We start from the raw sequence: 12840 nt of genomic DNA on the forward strand, positions 1-12840 counted from the left end.
TTCTCTATCACCTTCTTCATCCCAATCAAAATATATAATAAAATCTATAATTTGATATGATAGGCTGGCAGAGATTAATTGGAATAAGTAAAGTTAAAAAAAATCCTTAAAGAAGCAGTCTGGAAGCTAGAAATTCTCTTGGTAATCCAGACTGCAAAATGACACAGCGATCCCTGTGATCCAATTGCCTGAACTGAGTTCCCTTTTAACTACAGCTGCTAGTAGCCCAGAGAGACCTATCCCCTGAGGTTTTCTAAGCAGGTTGTATGCTAGGCAGGCTGAATCAAAGAAGTGAATAGCTAAAATAACGGTCGGCTGGAAATCAGTATTAGCTACTCTGCAGCAATTTAATAGTGCCACACCATCCCACTTTCTGCTGGACAGGGTGGGTTAAATTTTCTCCAAAGTGTTTACAAAAAGAGATAACAAGAACGATGCAGTCTATCACTTTGCCAGACAGTTTCAATATAATTTCAAAGTCTTTACTCATCTGCGATCCTTAAAGATCGTAAAGTGCATCAACTGTCCAGAATCTGTTTTTGTTTTTTGAGAATGGATGCGGTTATTAGCTCTTTAACAGACCTTGATTGGGAAATGATCTCCTCATAGTGCCACCCACCTTTTAATAAAGCAGTTGAAATGCAGTGGGATTCACAATGCGTCACAATATAAATTGATGTAGAACTGTTCAGGACATTGCTGACATGATTGTGAATGAGAATATCCGTCCAATAGCCATATTGTTTGAATTTCACAACAATCATGCTTGGGCATTGTTTGGTTTAAAAATATTTTACATTAAAAGACTCTTCCATTTTTCATGCCTTCATTGATGTCCTTATTTCAACAAATAGCTATTTATAAAGGGCCTATTTTTGGCACTATTATCTGCATTTTCAGTGCATTTAATTCCATCTTATTCACCTTATGCATTTGCTGATTTAACTCACCTGTTATTCTATCTTATTGTAATAATCATAAAAAGCATGCTCCTTCCTGAGGGAACCATGACAATATTGCAAAAATCCAATTGGTTTATTAGTGTCTTTTGGGTAGAAAAAAATCTACTCTCCTTGCTCAGCCTGTCCAAGAAATGATTCCCATCCCATGTTAACTTAATTTAACCACCCTCTGAAGTGGCCCAGCAAGCAACTTGGTTCTAACCCACAATTCATAGCTCAAGAAGCACGTGCACCTCCAATTTATCAGGACAATCAGGGATGGGTAATAAATGCCATTCTTGGCAGTGATGCCCTGCATCCTGAGAATGCAGAAGAGGAAAATCCTGGATGGATTTAGTGGATGTGATGCTGTTCAATCTGGTGGCTTCTAACAACAATTTTAATGCTTAATGTATTCCTCTCAGGGTGTAAATTTGTCACAACTGTACCTGAAACAAAAGGTCTGCTGATGTCCTTATAGCAAAGTTACTGGACTCAGATCAGGACCATGGTGAGCTCCCTGTCAGTCTGAAGAGTTGCCTTTGTAACTCATTTATTTTATATATGTAATCAAAATAATGTGGTACCTCTGGTATCACTAATCTGCCAGTGTTCTTAACTTGGCGTTGCAAAAAAAATCTAAAATGTGGAACCCACCAAAACAAGTCCTACAGCAGGACAAGGGTCAATAATGTTAGTTTCTCAGCCAAATGCCATTAAACCATCAACATGCTTGGCTTTCATACCTGCTGTTTTTGTTTCATTTTAAAGAGGTATTTCTCTTAGTATTTGGTTGCGTAACTTATATCAGTGGAGAAGAAGAGCCACTGTGCATGTTCCTCTGCAACAAACACTCCTCCCCATGCTGTCAGCCAGCCATGTAATCAGAAGTGAACACTCAGTTTTGACTGCTCTGGAGGATACAGTGAAAATAAAGGTAATCATGGGGCAGAGAGAGAAGAAAATGAAATGGTAAAACTGACTTTTATTTGACAAATTTTGACTAATGATAAACCCATGTTAAAAAAAAACTGATTACAACCAATATACTTACGCATGTTGTCAAAAATCAAATCCATTATGCTGAGTTTCAATACAATGGTACAATTCTAAGTGTTATATAATCCCCACAATGTATACAATACTTGTTGATTTTTACAAATGCAAGAACAGAGAACTTGTGATTTTATTCAGTGATAAGTATGTTTTCTTAAGTATGTGGACTAGTGACAAATCTGTACTTATTGCCCAGGAAATTTAATACCAGTGTGTGCTAAAATACTGACCAGAGAATCAATAGTGGAATTAAAGGATAGCATTAAAATAATATACATTAACTCTTTTAATCAACTAGTGGAATTGTTTGTAGTAACTTGAATAATACATTGTATGACTAAGGACAAGATTGTATGCTACATGATGTACAACCAATGGTTGATCGCATTCCCTCCATTTGATCCATCTGACTGGTTGTGATGGGTCCAGCAATACCCTCAAACTAATTGGCTTTCTTAGTACTGACAACCTCCAAACTCAGTTGGAAATTTTTTTCTAAAACTCTAAGCAGCAGTTTTGCAAGGTGACAATTGGCATGTGTGCTTGTGTGATGAAAATTCACAATGAGTCACTAAAGTGTACAGCAATTCATTGTTATTGCTGAAAAATGAGGCCTTGCAGTGCAGTGATAGCATGCCTATTGCTGGACTAGAAGCTCCAGGTTGAAGTCTAACACCAGGACTTCTTGGCCACAGAAGGATCATTCATAATATAATTCAACAGGTTGATAATCAGCAATAAGTGTGGGAATTCTTCCCCTACTATTCCCCAAAGGGTAGAAAACAGTGTGATGGTGTGAAGGTATGCCAAAAAAGAGATATTTTGTTGACACTTTTGGTCTTGCACTCATCAGGACAATTCACAAGAATAGCAATTTAAGAGAAAATAATAAATTTATGCAGTTTGAGAAGAAAGTGCTGATTGGTTGACGAGTGAACTCTGATTGGGAGAGGTGTTTCCATAGAGAATGCAAGAGTTATATGAACTGTCAGTCACCATCAACTGGCGATTCACCATTCTACAGTGAATGTGTCAACTGGTGCATTCTCCATGGCAATATTTCTACCAATCAGAATCCACTTGTCAACATATCAGCACTTGCTTCTCATGCAGAATCAATGGGTTGTTTCTTCCTACATTGGTATTCTTGTAAGTTGTCCTGATGAATACAAGGCAAAAGCTTCAACAAAATGTCTCCTTTTTTCAGCAATACTCAAGTTTTGTATTGCCAAGTTCATTGACAGATTTGTAGTGTCATGAACATATCCTGTAAAGCCCAGCTGGAAAATTGGAACATCGTTTCCCTTCACAGTCAATTTGGGAAATTTTTACCTACATTATGTGAAGAAAGTATCAGAAGCATTTTTAATTATTAGACTGTCATGTTTATCTCTTTGGATAGAATACACTGCACTGCTCCTTAATTTTCAAACATTTTCCCTATGAGCTTCATGCAATGAAATTTTAAACTTTTCATATAAATTTATTTGCAATTTTGTTTCATCTCACACACAGGAATCTTTATACCACAATCTATACAAATGTGGTCTTAAAATGTAGTTTTTTTGTGCTTGTTTTTTGTGAGTTAAACTAATAAAAGCAGAGTTTAATGGTGCAATTGACAGTCCGGTCTGTCAGATATATGTGGATTTTTTCCTTCTTTATATCAATCATACTTTCACATTGATATGTCAATATCACAACACTGGCACAGCAAAATATTGCCTTATATGGTACAGACAGACAAAGGGATCACAAAGCAAAGCTTGGGAAACAGACAATGAATTACACAAATATACATTATAATTGATTTATGTTGAGATTGTTCTTGATTTTTGAATCATTCATTCATTACATGTCTTTCTAGTGGATTGTGGATTTCATAAAATTGCTTTGCTACAATATTGATGATGCATAAAAAAATGTTGTCACCATCTACAGATCGATGAGTTCATATAACTGAGTGTCATATAATTGCACACACGTCAGTGCTGAATTGAATACTTAAAGTGACCTAAATTAAGTTATTTTGGCATTATTTGAACAAGTTAAAACTTGACTTAATGCAGATCATTTTTATTAAAAAGCTTCCAAGTGATGAGTGAGGACCACCCTGTATAACACTAATATATTGAATAAATAGATAAATGGCCCAAGTTTGTTACCGGGGTACAGATACTGTCTTTACTGCCTGCTCATTAAGTACCACTTCAGCAGAGCACAGATAGGAAATTCTGACCAAGAGGATCATGTGCCACTAAGGGATCCCTGCTTGATTTTAGTTCAATTTAAATTAATTGGAAGAAAATCTGTGTGGTTTTGAAAAGGATGTTACAGTTCTTCCCAACAAATTTTTCTCTCTGCATTCCACCCTGGTGATGTTTAATGCTTGGGAAAAAAAGGCAAATATCTACTTCCATCAGATGACAATAGTGAGATGTTGGGAGTGTTACAATGGGCTTCAGCATCCCTGGCTCTTAAAAAGTCAAACAGGGTTCCTGTTCTTGATTATTATCCAGTCACTTCTCCTTAAAATGCCTGTTTGCATTCAATTGACATTAGACTTCTGTCTGACGCCTATCACAGTCAAATATCCTGCAGGCACTTACTACTTAAGCTCAAATATGAACCATAGAACCATAAAAGTCATGGTACAGAAAGAGGCCATTCATCCCATTGTGTCTGCACCAGTAAAAAAAGAGAAAAAAACGAAACTAGCTGCTCATTTTAATTCCGCCTTCCAGCATCTGGTTTGTGGCCTTCCAGGTTAGAGCACTTCAGAAGCAGATCCAGATACCTTTTAAATGAGATTAGCATTTCAGCCTCAACCACCAACTTAGGCAGTGAATTTCAAATGCCCACATGAAGTTTCAAAGAGGAAACAATGCCTCTTATACCCTTACAAAACAAGGGTTCATCTCCTGATTTGTTAAAAGAACTGCATGAAATGATGGTGGCCAGTTAATTAAGCATTTTTCTCAGAACTATGGACTTTCTTCAGTGGCCTAGTAGTTATTTTCATAGCCTGCGATTCTCCCATCCCACTGTGCTAATTTTTTAGTGCAGCGGGCAAAGAGGATCCTGCGACGGCCAATTTATGGGGTTTTTGTGACGTTGTGTTTCCCAGCACCAGATTTCTGGCAGCATCTGCTCTGCACCAGAAATCGGTGGGGGGGTCGCACAGACCATTTAAATGGCCATTTCAATATTATTTGAATGTGAATAGTGAGCCCAAAACTGAATTCTCTAGGCCCAATAGCATCTCCCACCCTGGCAGAGTATTTCACTCCAGTGGCTTCCCACTTCCAAAGAGCTAGCAGCCTGAACTGGAGTGAAGGGGAGGCAACTGAGGCCCCCGAAGGGGGTTGGTGTCCCTGGGCAATATCAGTCAGGGTGCCATTGCACTGCCCAAGGGGCAAAGTGCCAATGCTCAGGAAGCACCTTGGCACTGCTCATCTGGCATTGCCAAGGAAGTGGGGCCTAGGGGTGGGATCTAGGAGCGGGGCCTGATAGGGCAGGGCCTAGGGGGTGATCGATGGAGTTGGAGCCTCCCACTGTCACTCTGCAGTCAGGATTGGTGGGGGAAGGAGGGAGGCCAGTGATCTGGGCAGGCTGTTGGGGGGGAGGGTGGGGGGGGTGAGAGGGGGACAGTCAACTTGCTGGGGAGTCGGCACTGCGGGAGGAACCAGGACTAAAGGAGGGATTACTGTCGGGTGTGACTGGAGATCGTGGTGGGCTGAGAGGAGGGGATTAGGGCTGGCCCGGGAATGGTCAGGGGGCCAGCAACCAGACTGTGGGAAAGGGTGGGCGGACAGCGGCCTTGCAGGAGTCACGAACCTGGCCAGCAATCAGGAGGCCATCAGTGCGGGGCCACTGCAGATCTTGGCACTGACAGATTGGCACACGCGCAGTAGCCTGCTCAGTGCACTGATTTCAGCTTCTCCTTGGGAATAGGCCTCACCCCCTGAAATTTAATGATATTCACACTGGTGGCCTCTGCAGTGCGCAGAGTGTGGGAGATTCTTCTCTGAACTCCCACTGAAAAAAATAGTGTGAATTACTCCAGTTTTCCAGTGAATTTGACACTTTTTTGGGGAGAATTCCGCCCATAATGTCAGTCTACCAACGTGGAAGTTAGGTTGAAAAGAAAGACTGCTTGAGAGGGTTAGGTCTTAGCAAAAATAAATAGGGATCTCCATGTGAAATGACGGTTTTGAAATGAATCATTACTATAAGCACTTGAAGCAACAACTTGCTCATTGCATGTATGGTTGGTATCCTTCCAGAAGTTCCTCCTCCATTAAATCTGTTGATCTTGGATGGAAGCAATACTATTTTCATGACCTGGAATTTGCAGGATTTTGACAGCCAAATGCCGATGTTTGCAGTTTTATTATCCATCTGCACTTTGCTTCACCATTGGCCACATATTCCTGGTCCTTATATTTTTTTTCTATAGCTAGTGATGTATTGGCGTTGACGTTGAGTGCAAGTTACCTATTTCATCCCAAGCAATCTATGGAGTGAGGGTGCAATTGATGCAAATATATTACCTGATAGTCTGGGGTAGAATGTACCCAAATTATATGAAGATCGGGGATGTTTCTACAATCATCTTTGCGATGAGTATAATTTAGAAATTTCTCTTGGTGACAGATAGGATTTAAGTGTCATCAAAAAACAAAATAAAATAGGCATCAACCATAATAATACATGTTTTCATTACAAGGGTAATTAAACCATTCTAAGTGAAATACTTTCATTGTTTGATCTACTTCTGCCACATCTGATTAGAAATCAATCATACTTTTTGGACACTGTAAACTGTAACCATAGCTCTGGGTAAAATTGCCAAAACATTCCTAACAGATCAACAGTAATCTTCTCTTTCTTCGTAAATTATGGAAATTTGTATGCCCTCAAGAAAAATTTCTGAACTATTAGCAAATTTTTGAACAAAAGTCTTCAGGCAGTCCCAAACCACCTGCACGACATTCACATCTGCTATGATTATTCTGCAAAACCTGTGATCCAGTATATGTTGCATGCCAATACCTGTAGAATTTTTATAACAGACAGAATAATCTGATTATCTCAGCTGGAATAGTCCATAAAGTTGTCCATGGAATTCCTTGATTGTTCAAGTATCAAGCACCTTGCAGTCATTTTTCTTTTCTCTAAAAGCAACTTTTCTCTAAAAGCAGTGGGTGCAGAGATTGCACAAGTGCAGGTTGGGGACTGGACTGGAGCAGCAGGGACCTATATTACTTTCAACTTCTTGGACCGTAAAAGTAATGTTTCACTTACATTTGGCAGACATTTTTGGGTCCATCACCCATAGAACTGATTAGAGTATACACAGACTGACCAATTTTCCTGAAATGGCAATTAGGGTCCTAGTTACATGATAGGACCATGATTTCCCTATTTAAAGTAATCTATTGCCTGAAACCATACAGCTCCTGACCTCATTACAGCCTTGGTCCAAAGATAGACTAAAGAGCTGAATTCAATAGGAGAGGTGAGCATGACTGCCCTAAACTTCAAGGCAGTATTTGTGGTATCAAGGAGCCCTCGCAAAACTGGAATCAATGGGAGTCAACAGAGAAATTCTCCACTGCTGAGATTTATACCTAGCATAAAGGAAGATGGATATGGTTGTTCGAGATCATCTCTGTTCCAAGACATCACTGCAGGAGTTCCCCAGGGTAGCGTCCTCGGCCCAACCATCTTCTACTACTTCATTGCTGATCTTCCCTTCTATCATAAGGTCAGAGGTGAGGGTGTTCACAGACGAGTGCACAATGTTTAGCACCATTCATGACTCCTCAGATACTGAAGCAGTCCATGTCCATACCCAGTAAGGCCTGGGTAATATTCAGGCTTGGGCCGGTAAATGGAACATTTGCGCCACACAAGTGCCAGGCATGATCATTTTCAAGCAGAGAGGATCTAACCATACGCCTTTATACTCAATGGTATTACCATCACTGAATCCCCCACTATCAATATCCTGGGGGCTATCATTGACCAGAAACTGAACTGGACTAGCTATATAGATACTATGGCTACCAGAACAGGTCAAAGGCTAGAAATTCTGTAGCAAGTAACTCACCTCCTGACTCCCCAAAGACAATTCACCATCTACAAGGTACAAGTCAGGAGTGCGAGCCCAGCAATACTGACTGACACCCTAGTCACAAACATTCACTCCCTCCACCACCAATGCACAGTTGCAGTAGCGCGTACCATTTACAAGACTCACCAAGGCTCCTTTGACAGCACTTTAACAAATCTATAACCTCTACTACCTGGAAGGACAAGGGCAGTGAATACAAGGGAACACCATTACCTGCAAGTACCCCTCCAAACCACATACCATCCTTGGAACTATATCGCTGCTCCTTCACTGTTGCTGGGTCAAAATTATGGAACGCCTTTCTTAGCAACACTGTGGGTGCACCAACATCATATAGACTGCAATAGTTCAAGAAGGTGGCTCATTAATACAAGGGATGGGCAATAAATGCTGTCCTAGCCAGCGATGCCCACATTTCATGAATAAATAAACTACTGGACACTCGATGGGAGGTCCCTTTCAAAAGTAAGTTGGTCATATTACAGGTGTGGCAATGATTACAAATCCTATCTTGAGGCTATTTTGTCTCATTAACACCAGAAAAATGCAGTGAAAATCAATGCCCATATTTTCAAATCAGGCTCTCAAGCACCTATAAAACAATTCACCCAACATTACTATTTACTTAAAATTGAACTTCAGTAATTGTTTTAAATACTCAGCAAAAGGACAGAGTTACTTGAAAAGGATTTTTTTGTAATGGATGAATTTTAAAAATAGTCACTGATGCACGTTTTAGTGTAAGTCTATTAAAATAGAGGGAAAAGGTTTGTGATAGCTACAAATAGCATGATTTTGAGAATCTCTATCTTTTAAGTGTATCATGACTTAAGCAATGAATGGCTGTCAGTCAGCTTAATTTTATTATGTTCCATGTTCATATTTTACTGACATTACTGTTAAAGTTGACCATTTCTACATACTTCTTGCTTGGTGGTTCTTGTTTTATATTTTGTATTTCTAGATTCTGATCAGAATACTTTTGTCAAGAAGGATTTATCATCCAGTTGAAACTACTTTGAAAAACACATATTGCAAAATGTTGTTGAAAATAGTACGTGTTTGCGAATATATGGATCATGTAATAGCAGATTTTTGGAAAGAGCTTGGAGGCAAGATATTCACGGGGTACTTTGAAATTTTTCAGTTTTATGTAAGAAATTTTCTGTTTCACATGTATTGCGATAGTTGCATTGATGATTGCAGCATTGTGTGAAATTGACATCCATGTGGGTTTTGTGTCTTTAGTGAAATGAAGAAAATGTCCTATTCATGATATCAATAGCAACAGCAACAAATTAATTTTCCTACACGGACTCGACAAGTCAAAGTGCCTCCTTCAGAGTTGTAACCATTCCATGGTTCTATGTTAATGCTACCATGTTTGGAAACAGTTTATTTCTTTCATTGCTGTCTCACAGCACCAGGGACCAGGGTTCAATTCCGGCCTTGGGTCCCTGTCTGTGTGGAGTTTGCACATTCTCCCCGTGTCTGCATGGGTTTCCTCCAGGTGTTCTGGTTTCCTCCCACATTCCAAAGATGAGTGGATTAGGTTGATTGGCCATGCTAAATGTATCCTACTGTCAGGGGGCATGGTAAATGTGAGAGGTTACAGGAATAGCGTCTGGGTAAGATTGTCATTGATGCAGACTGGATGGACTGAATGGCCCGCTTCTGCAATTGGATTCTACAATTCAGTACTTAGTAGTTCTCCTGGATTGCCCCTAATAATAAGTCAGTTAGTATTCTGTTTTATAATGAAAGGGGTGTTATACTATGTAATATACTGTGCTCCAGTTCGGTTATGTTTAATTACCAGTTCCTTTAAGCTACATGGTTGAATTGCTGTAAATTCTAAGGTCAATTATTGATTAATTGCTGTTGGTGAGAAAGGTCTGTAGACTAATGAATTCTTAGAAATTGCTGGGGCCAGATCAGAAGATAGCCCATAGCGTGTGGGATAAAAGGCATGTGTTTGCGTATTAATGTGTTCTTCCTACCTTCGTACCAAAAGCACCAGTAATCAGATTGTAAAACAACAACTTGTATTGTGGTAGCCTTTGCCGGAATAAAACGTCCCAAGACCCTTCACGGGAATGTTCATTTGCAAAATTGGACACAGAGATGTAAGGTGGTATTAGGGCAGATGGCCAAAAACCCTGGTCCAAGAGTTTGGACCAGAGATGTAAAAGTCATTTGTCCTCCTCTCTCTGCAACAGAAAACCTACAATGTGGCGGTTGGAAGAGTGATTCCAGAAATGGGGAGAAACAGCTACAACAACTTAACATTAATTCAAGTTGACATATTTTACTGCAAGCTGGCTGCAGTGAACATTAAAGGACGTTTTATCAATTTTTGCATGTATATATGAAAGCAAGTATTGTGCTCATTTTGATGCAGGTTCTCCGCAATTCGGGTTAAAATGACATTGCTTTCTCTGTGCAATGTCTGCTGCAGGAATTAGATAATTTATGAATTCTCCGACATCCTTCTGGTTGCATTCGATTTTGTTTTCATCGAATCAACTTCCGCTCCCATTCTGCTTTCTGTAATTTAGAACCATTGGGTTCTGTAATCGGAGCAATCTAATAAAGCCTTGTTAATGGCTGCTTATAAATTAATGTTTTATCATACATTCATCAGAAGAGAAAGTTACTCGTGGCATCCTTTTTTTTGTTCCTACCCCTATCAGTGTCACTATCTCAGTAATTCCGTGCTTTATTAGTCTATTTTATCAGCACCTTTATTGTCCTTGTATAGACTGGCCATTTCCCATTTTCTGCATGTTTCACACAGATATTTGGTGACACAGTAACTTTACTGTGACCACCGCCATGGGGCTAAAGTCCTCGTACCACCTTATTCCACCGGGAGTTGAAGCACATGTAGCCAATTGCTTCACGATTCCTTGGGATACAAGATCCCCACTCACAACAGCATTAGGAAATGTTTCAAAAACGCATTTTATTCCACGATGCTGAAGATGCATCGTACGATTGCCGAGGCAACAGTCCGAGTTTAGGTGAATAAATCGAAACCTTTAAATGCAATAATTCCACGGTTTCTGCAGAGTCAGCAGCCCCGCGTCTTAACTTGAAATCTTTGCCTAGTCATCACTAGCCTATCACGATGCCTTGGCGTTTACCTCAGACTGCCTTCTCCTTCCTGCCTGGAGCCCAGTTACAATATTCATGGTTACCCTCCCTTTGGGGCTTTCTGTGCTTACCCGATTTAGTAGTTGCTTTGTGCCCTTTCAAAATTATGTTTTCAGTGATGTTAGTTTTGTGGTTCTGTGGAAAGCCAAGCATTCATTCACATCTGGTACTGCAGATAAATAATGTTAGTGAAATAGTATTTTAGGATGATCAGGTTCTTGCATTGCATCCCATGTTCTCTTCACAAGAATATATCCTTCATTTTATTTATTTGTGCGCCTTTCTAAAAAAGCATCACCTTTATTGCAATCTTCTTTGGGTTTTGCCTAGTTTATTTTAGAAATAGATGATGGATGCACAAACTAACAAGCATGGTTCTCCCCTGCCTCAGCTGCACTTTAAAAAAAACTATAATGAAAATGTTGATCTTCGTTTTTAGTTTTAGATCTTTTGATCTTGCACCGATTCAGTCTCCATTATTTTTGGGTAGTTAACATTGTGGCTTTCTTTTTTGAACAGGACCTGAAATTGAGTTCTCCATTTTCACAAGCCATTCACACTCACCGATCCGGAAACCTCACACCTTCTCTTATTGCAATTTAGGATTTCGAAGAGAAGAGGTTTCAGAATTTATTACAAATCTGTAGGTTAAGTGCGTCAAACGCCTCCAATCATCAACTTTTTTGGCTCAGCAAAAAAAACATTTTAATACGGCTTTATTACTATTACCATATCTCTCTCCTACAACCTTTTCATTTCGATGTGTTTATTAGGACACCGGTTAAGTTTTCTTCTCCTACCTCCATCTCTGTAGGTCTCTGTTCCGTATCCATCTTGTAGCCCATTGTTCCAGGTTCCCTCGTACTTGGCTCCACTGCCAGTGCTTTCCCGAACCCCGTATCGTCCTTTGAAACCATGGCACCATTCGCCTTTGTAGACCCACTTTCCCTTGCTCTCCACTCCGATGCCATGCCTCTTTCCTTGAGCCCATGTCCCCTGGTAGGTATTGCCACTTGGCCAGGTGTACACTCCCACCACCTCGAAGCCATGGCTCCAAGAGCCCGCGTATTCTCCTTGGCCCTTTGGGCCGGTGCAGATGCCATGTCCGTGAGCCTTGCCATCTTCCCAACCTCCACAATACGACCCTCCATCGTCAAAATCGAACCTGCCACCCCTGGACATGCATGAAATGAGGATCACAATTCAGAGCAAGAAGGCGCCTGGACAATCAAAGTAGCCGGGCAACAAATCAAAAAAAAAACAAACAAGAAAGAAGAAACACGAGCAACGCCTTCAACAAAGATGATGGGTCCACCAAAAATGAACCAACAGTCGGTTACTACAAAATTCCAGTCATCTGGGATTCGACCGCCTGCGATAATTATTCAAAAATGATGGCATATTTATAATGAAATCTTCTAAAGAAAGAGCGAGATTCAGTTGGTTAGGAGGATTACGCCTTTTGGCACAGCAATGCGTCTCCACACCTCAAGAGAAAAACAACAGACCTGATGTTTTTTTCCAATCTTGCAGCATTGCTCCAATGCT

The 12840-nt window shown here is 40.2% G+C and overlaps 1 protein-coding gene across 1 annotated transcript in view; it reads right to left on the bottom strand.

Moving 5' to 3' along the window:
• The window catches only part of jph3b (junctophilin 3b), a 155377-nt gene extending 142897 nt beyond the window's left edge, over nt 1-12480 (bottom strand). Inside the window, exon 1 of the mRNA XM_080186892.1 lies at nt 12093-12480. Coding sequence (XP_080043018.1) covers nt 12093-12474 — 382 coding nt within the window. The 5' untranslated portion in view covers nt 12475-12480. The remainder of the gene's footprint in view (nt 1-12092) is intronic.
• Nucleotides 12481-12840: the final 360 nt, after the last annotated feature.

The sequence above is a fragment of the Carcharhinus amblyrhynchos genome, chromosome 4 (assembly GCF_965287045.1).
Source record: "Carcharhinus amblyrhynchos chromosome 4, sCarAmb.v2.hapA, whole genome shotgun sequence".
In the NCBI taxonomy this organism is placed as follows: Eukaryota; Metazoa; Chordata; class Chondrichthyes; order Carcharhiniformes; family Carcharhinidae; genus Carcharhinus; species Carcharhinus amblyrhynchos.